The sequence below is a fragment of the Narcine bancroftii genome, unplaced genomic scaffold, assembly GCF_036971445.1.
Source record: "Narcine bancroftii isolate sNarBan1 unplaced genomic scaffold, sNarBan1.hap1 Scaffold_298, whole genome shotgun sequence".
In the NCBI taxonomy this organism is placed as follows: Eukaryota; Metazoa; Chordata; class Chondrichthyes; order Torpediniformes; family Narcinidae; genus Narcine; species Narcine bancroftii.
In genome coordinates this window covers 259503-280151 of record NW_027212034.1, presented here as the reverse complement: position 1 = coordinate 280151, position 20649 = coordinate 259503, and the positions used below count along the sequence as shown (strand labels likewise).

At 42.2% G+C, this 20649-nt stretch overlaps 1 protein-coding gene across 1 annotated transcript in view; it reads left to right on the top strand.

Annotated features, from left to right (window-relative positions):
• The window catches only part of LOC138750899 (protein yippee-like 1), a 62379-nt gene extending 42670 nt beyond the window's left edge, over positions 1-19709 (top strand). The window contains exons 4-5 of the mRNA XM_069913027.1: positions 11850-11958; positions 16701-19709. Coding sequence (XP_069769128.1) covers positions 11850-11958; positions 16701-16790 — 199 coding nt within the window. The 3' untranslated portion in view covers positions 16791-19709. The remainder of the gene's footprint in view (positions 1-11849; positions 11959-16700) is intronic.
• The last annotated feature ends 940 nt before the right edge of the window (positions 19710-20649 follow it).

The following is a 20649-nucleotide window of genomic DNA, read 5'->3' as shown; positions in this document are numbered from 1 at the left end:
GATGGGGAAACCAGTCAGGGGCCACTCGCCTGCCGGATGGGGGTGAAATCCAGGGTGGCTAGAATCTGCACGATGAAAGAGCCACTTCACGGATGAGCCAACTGATCCCGGGCCCGCGTTCGCAGACGAAGTAATTTGGTGTTTCTTTATCCCACAATTTTCAAATTAGTAGCTTTATCTGCTACTCTCTGCCTTAGACGATATCTTTTCTCTCTCTCTGCCTATAGTCTTGTAGTCACTTCCTCTTGCAAATCTTATTCACCACCCACTGTGAAGAAGGTACCCCTCAGGTCACTTTTACATCTTTCCCCTTCACCATAAATCTATGCCATTTAGATCACTATACCGGGGTGGGGGGGGGGGGGGTAAAAACTGAATTTATTTATGCCCCTCCTGATTTTATAAACCTAAATGATGCCACCAACCTTAGACTTCAATGCTCCAGTGAGAAAAATCCTAGCCTCTCCTTATATATAATTAAAGATCTGTAACCTCCTTGTGAATCTTTTCAGTAACCTTTCCAGTTTAATTTTTTTAAAATTTATTTTTCACACTATGAACCATATTGACCAAAATACACATAAGCATTTCCTTCCTGAATATACACAGTGTTATTTTCTCCCCTTTTCCCCCCCTCCCTTCCCTCCCTCCTTCCCACCCCCCTCCCCACCCACTCAACGTTCAACATATATGATACATTAAACCCATTAAACAATGTCAACACAATGAAAGTAAATAAGAAAATTGTGTCATTTACTTTTACACACTGGGTCAGTTCATTTAGTCTTCTTCTCATTCTGTCATTTTAGGCGGTGGAGGTCCATAGTAGGACTTCTCTGTTGTGTTCCATGTACGGTTCCCAAATTTGTTTGAATACTGTGATGTTATTTCTTAAATTATATGTTATTTTTTGCAATGGAATACATTTATTCATTTCTATGTACCATTGCTGTATTCTCAGGCTAACTTCTGATTTCCAGGTAGACATAATACATTTTTTTGCTACAGCTAAGGGTATCATAATAAATCTTTTTTGTGCTCCATCCAAATCGAGGCCAAGTTCTTATCTTCTTATATTACTTAGAAGAAAGATTTCTGGATTTTTTGGTATGTTGCTTTTTGTGATTTTATTTCCACTTTCTCACATGCAAATATCTTCTCAAATGCCCAAAATGTCAAATAACTTTTGGGGCTCTCTGCAGGGTGGTCGTTGCAGCATTCCCACTTGGGCAAATATCTTTTGGGGTTCTCTGCAGAGTGGTCGTTGCAGCATTCCCACTTGGGCAAAAAATTTCTGGGGCTCTCTGCAGGGTGGTCGTTGCAGCATTCCCACTTGGGCAAATATCTTTTGGGGCTCTGCAGGGTGGTCGTGGCATCATTCCCACTTGGGAAAATATCTTTTTGGGCTCTCTGCAGGGTGGTCGTTGCAGCATTCCCACTTGTGCAAATATCTTCTGGGGCTCTCTGCAGGGTGGTCGTTGCAGCATTCCTACTTGGGCAAATGTCTTCTAGGGCTCTCTGCAGGGTGGTTGTTGCAGCATTCCCACTTGGGCAAATATCTTCTGGGGCTCTCTGCAGGGTGGTTGTTGCAGCATTCCCACTTGGGCAAATATCTTCTGGGGCTCTCTGCAGGGTGGTCATTGCAGCATTCCCACTTGGGCAAATGTCTTCTTGGGCTCTCTGCAGGGTGGTCGTTGCAGCATTCCCACTTGGGCAAATGTCTTCTTGGGCTCTCTGCAGGGTGGTCGTTGCTGCATTCCCACTTGGGAAATATCTTCTGGGGCTCTCTGCAGGGTGGTCGTTGCAGCATTCCCACTTGCGCAAATAATTTCTGGGGCTCTCTGCAGAGTGGTCGTTGCAGCATTCCCACTTGCGCAAATATCTTTTAGTGCTCACTGCAGGGTGGTCGTTGCAGCATTCCCACTTGGGAAAATATCTTCTGGGGCTCTCTGCAGGGTGGTCGTTGCAGCATTCCCACTTGGGAAAATATCTTCTGGGGCTCTCTGCAGGGTGGTCGTTGCAGCATTCCCACTTGGGAAAATATCTTCTGGGGCTCTCTGCAGGGTGGTCGTTGCAACATTCCCATTTGGGCAAATATCTTCTGGGGCTCTCTGCAGGGTGGTCATTGCAGCATTCCCACTTGGGCAAATATCTTTTGGGGATGTCTTCAGGGTGGTCGTTGCAGCATTCCCACTTGGGCAAATGTCTTCTTGGGCTCTCTGCAGGGTGGTCGTTGCTGCATTCCCACTTGGGAAATATCTTCTGGGGCTCTCTGCAGGGTGGTCGTTGCAGCATTCCCACTTGCGCAAATAATTTCTGGGGCTCTCTGCAGAGTGGTCGTTGCAGCATTCCCACTTGCGCAAATATCTTTTAGTGCTCACTGCAGGGTGGTCGTTGCAGCATTCCCACTTGGGAAAATATCTTCTGGGGCTCTCTGCAGGGTGGTCGTTGCAGCATTCCCACTTGCGCAAATAATTTCTGGGGCTCTCTGCAGAGTGGTCGTTGCAGCATTCCCACTTGCGCAAATATCTTTTAGTGCTCACTGCAGGGTGGTCGTTGCAGCATTCCCACTTGGGAAAATATCTTCTGGGGCTCTCTGCAGGGTGGTCGTTGCAGCATTCCCACTTGGGAAAATATCTTCTGGGGCTCTCTGCAGGGTGGTCGTTGCAGCATTCCCACTTGGGCAAATATCTTTTGGGGCTCTCTTCAGGGTGGTCGTTGCAGCATTCCCACTTGGGAAAATATCTTCTGGGGCTCTCTGCAGGGTGGTCGTTGCAACATTCCCATTTGGGCAAATATCTTCTGGGGCTCTCTGCAGGGTGGTCATTGCAGCATTCCCACTTGGGCAAATATCTTTTGGTGATGTCTTCAGGGTGGTCGTTGCAGCATTCCCACTTGGGCAAATATCTTTTGGGGCTCTCTTCAGGGTGGTCGTTGCAGCATTCCCACTTGGGCAAATATCTTCTGGGGCTCTCTGCAGGGTGGTCGTTGCAGCATTCCCACTTGGGCAGCTATCTTTTGGGGCTCTCTTCAGGGTGGTCGTTGCAGCATTCCCACTTGGGCAAATATCTTTTGGGGCTCTCTGCAGGGTGGTCGTTGCAGCATTCCCACTTGGGCAAATAGCTTTTGGGGCTCTCTGCAGGGTGGTCGTTGCAGCATTCCCACTTGGGCAAATATCTTTTGGGGCTCTATGTTGTTGGTCGTTGCAGCATTCCCACTTGGGCAAATATCTTCTGGGGCTCTCTGCAGGGTGGTCGTTGCGGCATTCCCACTTGGGCAAATGTCTTCTAGGGCTCTCTGCAGGGTGGTCGTTGCAGCATTCCCACTTGGGCAAATATCTTTTGGGGCTCTGCAGGGTGGTCGTGGCAGCATTCCCACTTGGGAAAATATCTTCTGGGGCTCTCTGCAGGGTGGTCATTGCAGCATTCCCATTTGGGCAAATATCTTCTGGGGCTCTCTGCAGGGTGGTCATTGCAGCATTCCCACTTGGGAAAATATCTTCTGGGGCTCTCTGCAGGGTGGTCATTGCAGCATTCCCATTTGGGCAAATATCTTTTGGGGCTCTCTGCAGGGTGGTCGTTGCAGCATTCCCACTTGCGCAAATCATTTCTGGGGCTCTCTGCAGGGTGGTCATTGCAGCATTCCCACTTGGGCAAATATCTTCTGGGGCTCTCTGCAGGGTGGTCCTTGCAGCATTCCCACTTGGGCAAATATCTTCTGGGGCTCTCTGCAGGGTGGTCGTTGCAGCATTCCCACTTGGGCAAATATCTTCTGGGGCTCTCTGCAGGGTGGTCGTTGCAGCATTCCCACTTGGGAAAATATCTTCTGGGGCTCTCTGCAGGGTGGTCGTTGCAGCATTCCCACTTGGGAAAATATCTTCTGGGGCTCTCTGCAGGGTGGTCGTTGCAACATTCCCATTTGGGCAAATATCTGGGGCTCTCTGCAGGGTGGTCATTGCAGCATTCCCACTTGGGCAAATATCTTTTGGGGATGTCTTCAGGGTGGTCGTTGCAGCATTCCCACTTGGGCAAATGTCTTCTTGGGCTCTCTGCAGGGTGGTCGTTGCTGCATTCCCACTTGGGAAATATCTTCTGGGGCTCTCTGCAGGGTGGTCGTTGCAGCATTCCCACTTGCGCAAATAATTTCTGGGGCTCTCTGCAGAGTGGTCGTTGCAGCATTCCCACTTGCGCAAATATCTTTTAGTGCTCACTGCAGGGTGGTCGTTGCAGCATTCCCACTTGGGAAAATATCTTCTGGGGCTCTCTGCAGGGTGGTCGTTGCAGCATTCCCACTTGGGCAAATATCTTTTGGGGCTCTCTTCAGGGTGGTCGTTGCAGCATTCCCACTTGGGAAAATATCTTCTGGGGCTCTCTGCAGGGTGGTCGTTGCAACCTTCCCATTTGGGCAAATATCTTCTGGGGCTCTCTGCAGGGTGGTCATTGCAGCATTCCCACTTGGGCAAATATCTTTTGGTGATGTCTTCAGGGTGGTCGTTGCAGCATTCCCACTTGGGCAAATATCTTTTGGGGCTCTCTTCAGGGTGGTCGTTGCAGCTTTCCCACTTGGGCAAATATCTTCTGGGGCTCTCTGCAGGGTGGTCGTTGCAGCATTCCCACTTGGGCAACTATCTTTTGGGGCTCTCTTCAGGGTGGTCGTTGCTGCATTCCCACTTGGGCAAATATCTTTTGGGGCTCTCTGCAGGGTGGTCGTTGCAGCATTCCCACTTGGGCAAATAGCTTTTGGGGCTCTCTGCAGGGTGGTCATTGCAGCATTCCCACTTGGGCAAATATCTTCTGGGGCTCTCTGCAGGTTGGTCCTTGCAGCATTCCCACTTGGGCAAATATCTTCTGGGGCTCTCTGCAGGGTGGTCCTTGCAGCATTCCCACTTGGGCAAATATCTTCTGGGGCTCTCTGCAGGGTGGTCGTTGCAGCATTCCCACTTGGGCAAATATCTTCTGGGGCTCTCTGCAGGGTGGTCATTGCAGCATTCCCATTTGGGCAAATATCTTCTGGGGCTCTCTGCAGGGTGGTCATTGCAGCATTCCCACTTGCGCAAATCATTTCTGGGGCTCTCTGCAGGGTGGTCGTTGCAGCATTCCCACTTGGGCAAATATCTTCTGGGGCTCTCTGCAGGGTGGTCATTGCAGCATTCCCATTTGGGCAAATATCTTCTGGGGCTCTCTGCAGGGTGGTCGTTGCAGCATTCCCACTTAGGCAAATATCTTTTGGGGTACTCTGCAGGGTGGTCGTTGCAGCATTCCCACTTGGGCAAATATCTTCTGGGGCTCTCTGCAGGGTGGTCATTGCAGCATTCCCACTTGGGCAAATATCTTCTGGGGCTCTCTGCAGGGTGGTCATTGCAGCATTCCCATTTGGGCAAATATCTTCTGGGGCTCTCTGCAGGGTGGTCGTTGCAGCATTCCCACTTAGGCAAATATCTTTTGGGGTACTCTGCAGGGTGGTCGTTGCAGCATTCCCACTTGGGCAAATATATTTTGGGGCTCTCTGCAGGGTGGTCGTTGCAGCATTCCCACTTGTGCAAATATCTTTCGGGGCTCTCTGCAGGGTGGTTGTTGCAGCATTCCCACTTGTGCAAATATCTTTCGGGGCTCTCTGCAGGGTGGTCGTTGCAGCATTCCCACTTGGGCAAATATCTTTTGGGTATGATTGCTATCTTGAAACTAATGTCATTAATAACTTGGTTCACTTCCCACAGCTTTGCAGTGGTCAGAAAGGATGTTTCTTAATATTCTCCATTGGAAAGAAGGATGTGCAACAAGTAAAAACACAAGGCTGGAGAAACTAAGCAGGTTAAACAATGCCCTTTATATAGTAAAGATAAAGATACATAACCAACATTTTGGACTTACCCTCCCCTACTCCCCAACTAACTTTGATTGCAGTCCAGCTGGTCTTTGGTCTCGAAATTGGAGTAGAGTTGCACATGACCAAGAATGATTTAAATAGAATGTACTATCTCATTGTGACCACCAGAAGTTTGGATTCATTTGTTGCAGGCAAATGGGACCACTGCTGGTGTGGTGGAGGTATGAGTGCGCATGTTTCTCTACTGAGAGGGGACAATAGATTTTTTACTCCACAAACTACTGACACACTTCTGTGGTGGGAATGTCAGTTGGCTGGGCAGTCGCGAGAGGTGGGCTATCACTGCGTTAATCCCTAGAACCAATAGACTTGAGGATAGTAATGTACTTGGTCTGAGTTTCATTGCACCACTCAAATATTTGATGATTTCTGCTTGCTTTGCAATGGAAACTCATTTCTGTTATCATAGCTAAGTTTGTGAATGGATGATTGGGGATTAGGGTCTGTGCTATGCATATTTGGAACTGGATTCCATGATGTTCTGTTCACTTTGCAGGAGGCCAGACAATATCCCAAGCACGTCCATTTACGGTCTTTTGTTGAAAGGCTGCTCAATCAAAGTTAGCGGAATGGGTGCTGCCAACTATGCTGAGCAGTACATAACTTTGTCTTTTAGTGCATTAGCATAATTTTCCCTGGCAAAGCTGTCATCTGCTTGTATCTGATATGTTCAATCAAGGCCTCTAAATTATCTACAAAGTGACATATCTGAGTTGGTGGAATTGAGTGATTCTTTTACTGCTGGAACTTACCAATCAGAATCTCTTCTCTGAGAGGAGAGGCACCTTTCAATCATTTTGGTGCAATGAAGCAGAAAAGATTGTGGGATGAAATGGGAGGACTGATTGCAGCTGACAGTCACCTTCCGTGATGACCACTCCACTGATTACAAGCTATCTGTTAGCCTAACCCATGACGCCCTTTGTTCTTCCTCCAAATGTAAAACTTTGGCACAGTTCCTGTCCAGGCTGTTAAAATAGACTTTAAATTGTGTGCAACTTTATAATCCTGCAAGCAAGGAGGAATATGGTGATCATCTGTATGCTGAACCTTATTCATTCCTGAGTCTATTTGTGGTGTGAGTGCAGCAATCACAGTATTCATGTTTCTGCACATTTTGTTATATAGGATATTGTTGCAAATTCTACAGCCCTGAACTCTGAACTACAGCCCAGATGACTAAATCTTATAGCATCAGTTTCTAGTATCACTGTAAGCAATTCTCTTATTTCCTTATGTTTGTGTTTGATCTCTCCACCTTGAAGTTCAGTGGGGTGATTGTAAGGGTAGTGTGAACAATGCATGGTTGCTTCTTCTATTCCTTGGCAGTTTTCACTGCCTCTATCCTGATTTTGAGGGCAGTAGGTGAAATTAGAGTTGCTGCTCCCTCAGCAATACAATGACTTGGATTCAATGGCCACCAGCGGTTAAGTGCAAGAATAACATCAATCAGAATTGATTAGTTCAGCATTTGTATGGCACCCAGAAATGACTGTTACCCAGGAGTTTTCATTGGCAAAATGCATGCGCTTGCACAAATTGTGCCGTTGTATGCCGTTCCATCTAATACTATTTTTAAATGGCCTTGTGAATTTCCAGTCTGAAACAGCTGCCATTTTACTTGAAAATGAATTTTATTGCTATCACTATAGCCATTGTCTTGCCCTTTCATCCATTGCTCCATGTCCCTTTTCAGAATTTTGTTTTATCTTTGAAAACTTACTTTTATGAGGTAGTGTTGGATTTCCATGAATTTCATTGTCCATGCAATATTATACCATTCAAAAATTGAAAGTACTTCCATTCTCCAGTAGTAATGTTTACACTTTTTAAAATCCTGCTCACCCTATGGATGTCAATTGTGCTTTCTTGTTTCCCTTCTATTTCTGCAATGGAAAGAGTCGAACCAACAATGACAAAGTTCTGGGGATTAATTGAAGAGGGTGTTACAGGCCTCTGTTGGCAAGAAGTGACCATGGTGTCTTCTGTAGGTGTGAAATCTCTCCTGTCCTGATCATTTAGCCCCTTAGACCTGTTAAAAGGTTTTTGACGCCTCCATTTCTCTTTCCTTTCAATATCTATAAACTACAATCTTATGCTAGCACTGCCTGTGGGACAACAACTTCCTTCACGTATTTAGAAAATGGAAACCATAGTCTTTGCAGCAAATTCTATTTCATTGTACCAATTCCATTCCTCTTGCAAGCTGGACCATGTTGTTTGCAAACTGATCTCAACATTGATTCAGAAATGTGTTTTGGGCCTTTTGACATTCCTACTTTCTACAGAGAGGGACATGCACAATGAACCATTATTTTCATAATTGCTGGGCTAAATCTATTATAGAGGAAAGATAATTCTGGAACTAGTGGGCATAGGTTTAAGGTGATGGAGGAGAAATTTATCACTGAATGTAAGCAAGCCAACATGCCCAGCATATCCACGCCGATTAATATACCCTTCTGCTTTAGTCCCACTTTCCTGCCTTAGACCCACATCCCTCCAATCCCCTCCCATTTATGTAATTATACAAATGTTTCTTACAGGAAGCTAATGAACCTGCCTCTGTCACTTTGTTTGGCAGCTCATTCCATATGCCCACACCCTCAGCAAAGAACTGCCCCCTCATGTTACCTCGTAAAGACCATTCTCTCATAAAGATATTTGGACATATTTATGGAAAGGTCTGATTTAGAAAGCCCCAAATGGGGCTAGCCAAATGCTATGTTGGTTGAAATGGACAATTTGGGCCAAAGGGATGTTCTGTGTTGTCTGATTTTGTGATAAAATGCAAGTGAAAGCCCATTTCTCATGAAATTGATGTGGGTGCTGTGGATAAACTGGAAAAACTCTATTCAAAAGACAAATATTCTTGTGAAATTCATATGTTTGTGAGAAACTTAAATGGAGCCTAAACTGTGCTGTGGGACATTTGAACTGGATGTCCATGTATTGGACAATTTTGTGTTTGTTATTAAATATAAACTTGGTACTTTATGCTATTTCACTTTTTGAATAAAGAAAGCACTTGTAGGTCAATAAAGGGTACTTTGAAAGAGCTACCCTGACAAATGAGAACACTCCCCTCACTCACTTTTAATTGCTGATTCTGGATTGAGATATCAATTTTCTTTTTTATTTGCTTTTTTTTTAATATCAAGCTGGTCTTGGGAGTACCTTCATTTAAAATTGTCAGTGTTGTTATGGAGTTGGCTTGAGGTTAACAAGAAAGTGATTACAGACCAATTAGTTTAACTTTTGGGAAATCATTGAAAATTAATTTTAAGGGACAATATAAACCTTCATTCAATAAATCTTTGATCTTTAACATAACTGACAAATCAAACTGAATTATGATAACTAACACAAAATGTATTTCCATTGGTGATTTCTCAAATTGCACTTTTTCATTCCCCAAACAATCCTGAATTCCCTGCCACTGCTGCCTCCATGTCACTCCTCAGTACCTACTGCCAGAAAAATGTCCTGAATGCATTTTATGAATCACCATTAATATGAGGGTACCTGGTCTCACACTATTACTGCTCTAATGGATTTCCATTTAGCAGAAATGTGTTGATAAATTTGCAGCCTCTTCTATTTCCTCCAGTCTGTTTGAAAGTCCATTGTACTTGCATCATGTAAATTGTTCCTCTGCCTTGTACACCGTCCTAACCTACCATCCCTTCTCAGAATTGTAATTTCTTTAACCAGATTTGCCATCCATTTTTTAATCCCCATGTAAATTAATCAAGGCTAGATGGTATGCAATGAAGGAAAGGTAATTTATAACAATTACTTGAACAAAGAGGGTCCATGAAAGCAGCATGTTTGACGAAATCCGCAGGGATATCAGCAAGACTTCTGACAATAATCCACGTGGCCTGCTGGTCAGAGATAATAGCCCATGGAATTTAAGAGTGATGAATTGGATCTGAAATTTGTGATTGGAAACAAAAGGTTAGTTACATTTAGAGTTTCACATTATTCAATCCCTTGGTTTTATAACACGTATAGATTTTTATCTAAAATAAAGATATGATCATGAAATTTTGGATAGCTACGTGGTTTGCACTGAGTAAAGCCTTAGACTGCAGGAAAATATGGATGATCTTGTTAGTTGGGCAGACAAGTGCCATTGGGAATTTAATCCAGAGAGGAGTGAAGTAATGCATTTGGAACAGTGTAATAGAATAAGTAAATACAAATGGGAAGACATTGAGTGGAGTGGAGGAATAGACCCATTAATGTAACAGGCCAAATCAGTAAAGTGATTAAAATCCCATTTGGGATACTTTCTTTTATTTGCCAGTGCATAGAATATAACAATGGGAAAGTTATGCTTGAACTCTATAAAACTCTAATGACTACTGGTAAGTGCTTTTTGGTCACCACATTACAGGGAAAGTGCGATTGAACCGGAGGGTCAGGAGATTAAACATTTTGTTGGGTCTGTAAAATTATGGCAATGAAGGATAAGGTTGGATTGAATAAAAGAGGCTGAAGAGAGAGATTTATTTGACAAATATTTTTTTAACAGATGTGTCAAAAGCCAAGGGATATGGATTTAATGTGAAAAGATTAGATTGAAATGAAGTTGTTTATATTTTATACAGGCAAATCTCTTTGCTGAGAGAAGAGGTATGTCTTTTGAGTTCTGTGTCAGAAAGAGTAGAAGTGGCAGAAATACTAATTGAATTGTATTCTGATGTGTAATTAAAGAGAGATGATGCAGAACCTTTTACTGGAAGGTTGGTTTTGGACAGGTAGCCCTTTTTGACTTGCATAAATGTAATCCAAATGGCTTCCTGGTCTTAAATTTTCTATGATTGTATTCCAGTATTATTCTCCAAAGAACCTGATCTGTGCATTTTCAGTTTTTTAGATTTTTGTTTTTACTTTCCATAAAGTGACATTTGCCTAGACTATTTTGGTGAGCTAGAATATTGTCTGTTATCTGCTAATGCGAAATTTGGTCTCCTGCAAATAAAATCTCAAAATTGGTCTAAATCCATTCTAAAAGAGCTTTGGAGGTTAATGAGCAGAATAAGGTGGATTTGCACAATTCCTGTTGGGTTGGAGGCAATCCAGATTAACTCCCAAATAAACGCAGCACATGTCAGAAGGGTATGTACCTGCAAATAGCATTTGTCTGAGTTGATCACTCAACGACACTCATTAGGCTTGTCATGGAGATGGGCTACAGAAAGGAAGGAGAGATCTTTTACATTCAATCAAAAGGCATATGAAAGACCTGATCAATAAAATCCACATCGAGAGGTTCCAGTGAACGTACCTGCTGGGCCCATCGTAGGAGGTAGTTGGCAAGAAGTGACCATGGTGTCTTCTGTAGGTGTGAAATCTCTCCTGTCCTGACCAAGGCAGAAAGATTTTTTTTTTGTGTCCTAACAAAGTATGGAGAGATTATTTTGTGTGACCACAGATAGATGAGGTTATGGATGTTGAATAGATACAGCTCTGCCTTTCCCCTGATCTTCTCACTCCTGTTGTTGAAGTCTCTGCCATTTTATCCTGAATTAAGTGTCCACTGGCAATGTTGTTGCCTTCAGTTTACAAGATTGTCACTTTCTGCACAATGAATTGTTCATATCAGTTGGGTATGAATATAATTTTTGGAAGCAACCATTCACATCCGTGCCTACTATTTGAAGTGCTCCAGTGGTAGAGTATATTGCTGTGGACAGTAGTCCTTGATCTCCATCTGTCTAGGTAGTGCTGGCCATTGAAAATGTATGACCAGGATTTAGTGTCAGTGTTGCAGTTGAGTTGAGGGACTTGCAGACTAGTGGGCTGGGCTAACAATTCAAAGATCAGAGATTAAATTCCACCAGTGCAGCCATAGAGTAGGCATGTGTGGTTAAGTATTTTGTGGGCTTTTCTGGGTGTGTGTATGAGTATAATAATGAGCAGCAAACTGACAGCTATGATCTCTTACTTTGCAGGGTGAATGTGGGCTGTGGCCCTGCTGAAGAAAGGGTCCTGCTGACGGGATTACACGCTGTGGCGGACATCTACTGTGAGAACTGCAAAACAACTCTAGGATGGAAATATGTACGTGTTCTCTGTTTTATTCCAATTACATTTTGTTGTCATGCACCATTCTGGAAATGGAAATGAATATATGGGAGGAAAAACTTTTCCTCTTAGAAACCATAGAAAACTACAGCACAGAAAAAGGCCATTCAACCCTTTCTAGTCTGTTCTGAAACATCATTCCCCTCGCCCCACTGACCTGCACCCAAACCAAATAACAATAGTTTAGTGGCACAGGAAATAAATAGAGAGATAAGTGAGGGATGTAATAATGATACGGCAGTAGTCATGGGGGACTTTAACTTCCACATAGATTGGGAAAATCAAGTTGGTTGTGGGAGTCTAGAAGAGGACTTCATAGAATGCATCCGCGATAGCTTTCTTGACCAGCATGTTAAGGAACCCAGAAGAGAAAATGCTCTCCTGGATCTAGTGTTGTGCAATGAGATAGGTAGAGTAAATGATGTAATAGTCAGAGACCATCTGGGAAATAGCGATCATTGAATTTCTCATTCAGGTGGAAGGGGAAATAGTTAGATATAAAACTAATATATTATGCTTAAACAGGGGTGACTACCAGAGGATGAGGGAGGAATTGGGCAGAGTGGACTGGGAGCACAGGTTAATTGATGAAACAGTTGAGGAACAGTGGAAGATTTTCAAATAAATATTTTGTAATGCTCAACAAAAGTATATTCCGGTCAGGAAAAAGGGCAACAAGGGAGGGAAAAATCAACCGTGGTTAACAAAGGAAATAAAGGAGAGTATAAAATTGAAGGCGCAAGTGTACAAAGCTGCAAAGAGCAGTGGGAAACTGGAAGATTGGGAAAACTAAGAGACAACAAGGGGTTACAAAGTGGGTAATAAGAAATGGGAAAAAGGATTATGAAAGTAAATTGGCACAAAATATAAAAACAGAAAGCAAAAAATTTTATAGATATATAAAATGGAAGAGGTTAACATAGGAGGATGAGAAAGGAAAACTGGTAGCAAAAAATGAGGCATTGAACAAATATTTTGTGTCAGTCTTCACAGTGGAAGACACGTCCAGCATGCCCAAGTGCGGAGTTAAAGATGCGAATGTTGGGGAGGGCCTTGATAAAATAGTTGTTTCAAAGGAAGTAGTGATGGAGAAACTAATGGGACTAAAGCTAGACAAATCACCTGGTCCTGATGATATGTATCCAAGGGTTCTGAAGGAAATGGCAGAAGTTATAGTTGATGCATTGGTGGTCATATACCAAAATTCCTTGGATTCTGGGCAGGTCCCGGCAGACTGCAAGACAGCAAATGTCACTCCACTTTTTAAGAAGGGATGTAGGCAGAAGACTGGAAATTATCGGCCAATTAGCTTGACGTCTGTAGTTGGAAAAATGCTTGAAGCCGTCATTAAAGATGAAATAGTGAAATTTTTGGAACGTAAGGGTTCAATCAGGCAGACGCAGCATGGTTTTAGAAAGGGAAGATCTTGTTTGAAAAACTTCTTGGGATTCTTTGAGGATATAATGGGTGCAGTGGATAGAGGGAACAGGTTGATGTTGTATATTTGGATTTCCAGAAAGCGTTTGATAAGGTGCCGCACAAGAAACTTATCAGTAAGTTACAGGAAGGTGGAGTCTGGGGAAGTATATTGGCCTGGATTGAAAATTGGTTGTCTGACAGGAGGCAGAGAGTCGGGATAAATGTGAGTTTGTCAGGTTGGCAGAGAGTGGTAAATGGGGTGCCGCAGGGGTCAGTGTTAGGCCCACATTGTTCATCATTTACATTGATGACTTGGAGGAGGGGACAAAATGTGGTGTAGCCAAGTTTGCGGATGACACCAAATTGAGTGGAAGAACAAATTGTAATGAGGATGTGGAGAGTCTGCAGAGGGATATAGTTAAGCTGGATGAGTGGGCAAAGGTCTGGCAGATGGAGTACAATGTTAGTAAGTGTGAGGTTATCCACTTTGGCAAGAAAAATAAAAGAGCTGAATATTATTTAAAGGGTGAAAAATTACAGCATGCTGTTGTGCAGAGGGACTTGGGAGTACTTGTACATGAATTGCAAAAAGTTAGGTTGCAGGTGCAGCAGGTTATTAAGAAGGCAAATGGAATGTTGGCCTTCATCGCTAGTGGAATTGAATTCAAGAGTAGGGAGGTAATGTTGCAACTGTATAAGGTACTGGTGAGACCGTACCTGTATACTGTGTCCAGTTCTGGTCTCCATATTTGAGGAAGGATATACTGGCTTTGGAGACGGTCCAGAGGAGGTTTACTAGGTTGATCCCTGGGATGAAGGGGTTGACTTATGATGAAAGATTAAATCGTCTAGAATTGTATTTGCTCGAGTTCAGAAGAATGAGAGGAGATCTTATAGTAACATAGGATTATGAAGGGTATGGATAGGATAGATGTAGGAAGGTTTTTTTGAGCTGACCGGGGAAACTAAAACGAGAGGGCACAGTCTCAAGATTCGGGGGAGTAGATTTAGGACAGAGATGAGGAAAAATAGTTTTTCCCAGAGAGTAGTGAATGTTTGGAATTCTCTAACCAGGGAAGTGGTTGAGGCTGCCTCATTAAACATATTTAAAATTCGGTTAGATAAATTTTTACATGATAGAGGAATTAAGGGATATGGGGAGAAGGCAGGTAGGTGGAGTTAGGTCATAAATTAGATCAGCCATGATCATATTGAATGGCGGAGCAGGCTTGATGGGCCATTTTTGGCCTACTCCTGTTCCTACTTCCTATGTTCCTACTTTCTATGTTCCTATGTTCCTATAACCATCCAGACCATTCACATCCATGTAGCTATTGAATTTATTGAATGATCCCAAATTTGCCACGTCAGATGGTAGCTTGTTCCAAACTCCCACCACTCTCTGTGAAGAAGTTCCCCTAAATCTTTCCCCCTTCCCTCTCATAATTTTGTAAACCTCTATCAAATCTCCCTTCATTCTTCTACACTCCAAGGAATAAAGTCCTAACCTGTTTAATTTTTCCCTTTTTAACTAAACTCTTGAAGACCCAATAGCATGCTAGTAAAATCCTCTCTGCACTCTTTCAATCTTACTGATATCCTTCCTGTAGTTTGGCAACCAGAACTGCACACAATACTCCAAATTTGGCCTCACCAATGTCTGATATGGCCTCACCATAACATCCCAACTTCTGTACTCAATACTTTGATTTATGAAGGCCAAGATGCCAAAAGCTCTCTTTACAACCCTGTCTACATGTGACGCCATTTTCAGGGAATTGCGTATCTGTATCCCTGACTTTTAATCCTCAGTGCCCTACCATGTACTATGCGTGTCCTATCTTGGTTTGTCCATCTAAAATGCAACACCTTACGCTCGTCTGCATTAAATTCCATATGCCATTTTCTGATCCACTTTTCTAGTTGGTCCAGATCCGTCTGCAAGTTTTGAAAGTCTTCAGCAAACTTGTTGATCCAATTTACCACATTATCATCCAAATCATTAATATATACAGCAAACAACAATGGTCCCAACACTAATCCCTGATGTACACTACTAATCACAGACTTCCAGTCTGAGAAGCAATCAACCACTACCATTCTCTGTCTTCTCCCATTTGACTAGTTTGTATCCATTTCACAACCTCTCCAGGGATACCTAGTGTCTAAACCTTCTGAACTAACCTCCCATGTGGGACCTTGTCAAAGGCCTTAAAGTCCATGTAGACAACATCCACAGCCTTTTCTTAATCTTGGTAACCTCCTCAGAAAACTACAAGATTCACTGCCATGCACAAATCCATGCTGACTATCCTTAATCGGCCTTTGGCTTTCCAAATACTTGTACATCCTATATCTCAGAACATCCTCCAATAATTTACCCACTACTGATGTCAGACTCACCGGCCTGCAACTTCCTGATTTACTTTTATGCCTTTTTTAAACAACGGAATTACATGAGCTACCCTCCAACCCTCTGCCACCTCACCTTTGGCTCAGGACATTTTAAATATTTCTGCCAGGGTCTCTGTAATTTCTTCACAAGTCTCCCTCAAGGTCCAAGGGAATATCATGTCAGGCCCAGGGGATTTGTCTACCTTTATTTGCTGTAAGGCAGCAAACACCTCCTCCCTCCTCTTTAATCTCTATATGTTCCATGACATTACTGCTTGTTTCCCTTCCTTCCTTAAGCACCATGCCAGTTTCCTGAGTAAATACTGATGCAAAAAAACAAAATTGGCAGCTTAGTCATTATCTGGATCCGAGATTGATAGATGTTTGAAAGTTAATAGGCATGGTGTTGGAAAATGACACCAAGATAAAATATCAGCAAATGTATGGCAGAATAGACGCAATAAGTAAATGGCTTCCATTTCTGATGTTCTTTATAGGACTTGAGGTAAAAAAATGGTACCATCTCCACCTGACATCTCTTTTCAAAAGAATGTTACGTATTCTGTAGAGACTTGCATGAGAGGCAATGACTCAGTTAGTGGAAGTAGAAGGTCACGTGATGCCTAACAACTTAAATGTATTACATCCAAGTGAGGAATTTCTTGTTCATTGCTTGATACTCTACTCATTTGTAGTTGGGGAGAGGAATGAGAAAAGCTCTTGATTGAAGTCAGCCATGTAGCATGTTACAGGATTTTTTTCATTGATGGAACGGTCAGAGATTGGTACTCCATAAGGTCATTTTGGTTAATAACATTTGTTTTAATGACAGAATTCAATGCTTGATTCTTGCCTCAAACCACTGATGTTTTCCCCCCCCCCCCCCCATCCCCTTTTCTTTGCAGGAACATGCCTTTGAGAGCAGTCAGAAGTACAAAGAAGGAAAGTTCATTATTGAACTGGCCCACATGATTAAAGACAACGGGTGGGAGTGACCAGTGAACTACAGACCTTTGCTGCTCTGTTTAAGACTGATGAGGCTGATCTAATGGACAGAAAATGCTCTGCTATAAGACAGCTCTAAGAACATTTGCTGACTTTTTAAACAAAAACCTTACAGCTGAACCATTGATGTTGCCTTGTTGGCCCTTTGCTTTTTAAAATCTTTATCTAGGTTTGGAATTCTCTTGTGTAAAACACTGTAAAATGATTATAGGTGAGATTTTTTTCAAAGCGCTTTATGATTTGAGTGAGGAGTAAAAAAGGGAAACTTTATTTTGAAGAGTTTAGCTTTACAGATGACTGTCTGAACATGGATGTTCTCACCTCCTTCCCACTATGTCTCTTCTATTGCTATTCATGCTCTGATACAAGACTGGGTTAGCTGACCAGCATGGAGATCATTGCAAAAGGAGTTTATACATGTATATACATTTTCATCTAAATGTAGCATTTTTATTTTTTAAAGAGTTGTTTTGGGACCAGGAAGTAATGGTTGCAGTATTGTGACACTGAGGTACAGTTGAATCCCATGGACTGCAATTAACTCTCCTGTTACTCCCAGACTGTTGCTAGATGATGAGTGGGCATAAATCTAGCATTAATGGGAGCAGGGGTTTTGGGTGGATGGTAAGGTGATAGAGGGGACCCAATGAAATTGTACAAAAATAAAGGGCACATGTGGCTGGTTCCATGTAGCAGTATACTAATGCACTGGACAAAATTGGGCGCAAAAGTAGGTTTTCTGGGCATAGCATTTTTTTAAATGTAGAGCTGGACTCCTGGTCTGTGGACTGTTAAACTTAACAGACGCATGAAACTCCCTTGCCTGGAACTTGCTCCTTTTTAAACAAATTATATTATTTCCCTGCATTTTCCTGTTCTGATCTCTGCTTCCTGATTTCTTTCCACGAATGGTCATTCCCAATTCTTGGAGTATTGACAGTTTCTGGGTGCAATGGTTTGCTGGTTAAATCATTTTTTTTTGTCATATGGGTGTACCTGCTCCATGTAATGGTGCACTCTGCTGCTAAAAATTTCATATGCAGTGTTAACAGGAAGGTCCAGCAGATGTTCATTTTTTTAAAAAATAGTGTCCCTATCACCACTTTTAGCCAACATTATTTTTTTTTGCCTGCTCTCTTGCTGTCAGAATTCTCATTCCCTGGTGCCGTGCATTGAGTTGAAATTGTTTGGGGATGGGTCCTGGTCAGATGAGCACCGTTGAAGAAGGAACATTTTTCGGAAAAATAAAAGTCTGGGGCCAGTCTGGTTACTGCGCCGATTTTTCAAGAGGGTCGCACTACAGAAATTAAATACTTGAAGCATACTACAGATCACTGATCTTGTTGAACCAGTTTCCCTATATATATAAAAAAAACATTTTTGTACATTTAGAAGAAGAGAAGAAACATATTTAAGGTTTTATACATATTTTTACTGGGTAAGTTGATTTGCTTCCCCTACCTGAGCACTTTTGTTCTCTGTAATTGTTTTGTTGCAATAACATTTAACTTTGCCATCTGATTTAGCATTTTTATTTCAGGTTTTGTGATTTGCTTTTCATTTTTTAGCCTTTTTTTTAAAAGAAGATGGAGAAGGTTGGGAAAGGGGAAGGGCAGCTTTTCTTGGACCAATAGAGTAGACTTGTGAGCTAGCTATCCCAGGGTTCTTTTCTGTTGGCTTAATCTCCATCGACTAGTAGCCCTTTTAATTTATTTTGAAACATTTTTTCCTTTACCCTATGATCACAAAAGATGTTTCCCCCCCCCCCCCTCATTTGCTTGAGATATTCTGCTTTGATTTTTGTTGAGGCTTTAGAGTTGTTAATATCCATCCAGTAGTAAGTGAGCTTTGCTCTGAAGAACAGGCTGTGGTCATTTGATGTTAGTGCAAACAGAAGTGTTCAGTCTGGAGCATTCTTTCCTACAAGGGTGATTGATAATATTACAAGTTCTAAAGCATGTTATGTATTGGTAAAGTAAATGGTTTTTTTGGTGCCTGAGTTCTTTTTGTATTTTTTGAAAACTTTTTTTGAATGGTTTATTACCTCTCCTCGCCCCAACCCTCTTCTAGCTATTGGGACTATACGTTGCTTTGCTGATCTGTCTTGAAACTACATCAACTTTGTGCAGCAACTCACTGTATTGTACTGGAGTTAAAATAAAAGACTTCCACCAGGATACAACCTGTCTGTTAATGATGGTTGGAGAGCTACTTGTGTGAAATTGAGACGCCAGTAAGGGTACAACGAGTCTGTTGTTGCTCTTACAACTCTGTCCTCTGGTGAACCTTAGAGATGTAGTTAAGGGATACCACAAATTTAATGTGCTGCTGAATCTGTTGAGGGAAGATGGGTGATTTCAGAAATATTCATCATCGAATTGGTCTGCTTCCATAATTTCTTTTCAGAAGGCTTCTCTGAAGATGGCATTCCCATTCTAAGACTTTTGTCAAGTATGAATTGCAACAATTAAATGTTGCAGCATTTAGACTGGGTGACAATAAAACTATTGCTTTGATCACTTTTAAAACATTCCAAGTGTTTGGTTTAATTAATTGGTTTGAAGTGAACATATTGTTGCGTTATTGAATGGGTAACTGTTTTGTGCATCCACCAATGTGTCATCAAAAGCAATAATATTATGACCACTGTATAGGACAACGTTGATTGGTTCAACAGATGCCCTTCAAATTGGGAGAAGAGCTCTCTTAGCATCTAGTACAAGCAGACAGTTGACCTGTGACACTTGCTTTTATTTGACGTGTCAAGTCTTTATATTGTATTTGAATGCAACTCTTTTCTCTCTGAGGCAAGATTTCTGCCTACTAAATCAGTATAAAACAAAAGGATTTGGTTATTCACAACTAGGAATGGTGAATAGTTGTACCTAAAATAAAATCTGTCATTCCTCCTTGCAGCCTTTATTTTCTATTTTAAAAAATTCAGTGGTATATATTTCTAATCTTGATAGTGGATTGCTCAGCTTATAAATTGGTGCTGCAGAATTTTCACCGTCACATGGAAGAAGTCATGTCAGGGATATCAAGAGTGACATGCTAGCATCTGCCCTGTATTTAAGAACCTTCCTTTCAGGATGTATTTGAGTGGGTGTTGGGCAAGCAAGGTGAGAAATAAGTCTGCCAGTCTTGAAGCAGAGTCTCAACCCGAAATGTTAACCATCGCTTTTCTTCTACAGATGAACCTGATTTGTTGACTTCCTCCAGTTTTTAATTTGCTGAGGAATAAACTGAATTCCTGTTCCTCAACAATTTGCCTCTTTCTTTGTGATTCACTGTAATTCTTGTGAAGGTATTCGCATTGAGAATGCTGTGGTTTTTGGGCCACAGCCATTTTGCTAATTAGATTAGATTTGGAAGGCAACTGGCAATGTAAACTGGGGATTTGTCAAGTGCTTTGGGCCATCAGTAGAACACATTTATTTCATTTCAATCTTGCTGCCATTGCTATCAAACAGTGGCCCAAAATGTGCCTTGATGATTAAGTGCTTATCTCATCAGAATGAAGCGCCTTGGTTCCTTTGTATTGAGTAAGCAGCGGGATGAGGTTACCAGTACATTCCTATTTTTTACAAAGGCAGAACTAAGTTTCTCTTTCAAAGATGAGACTTAAGAGATGGGTGACTTAATCTATCTGTTCTTTCTCCTGAGGTCCCCTTCATTGTAGAAACTAAAATTATCCCTTTTGATTTATTCAGTGTTATGTCATGAGATGGTTGAAAGCATTGGACACAGCAAAGGCATGAATGTAGACAACACCATGGGTACATTGCTGGGTTCTTGCATTGTGAACCCTCTGACCAATTCTGCCATCTAACCGGACAGCGTGGAAGA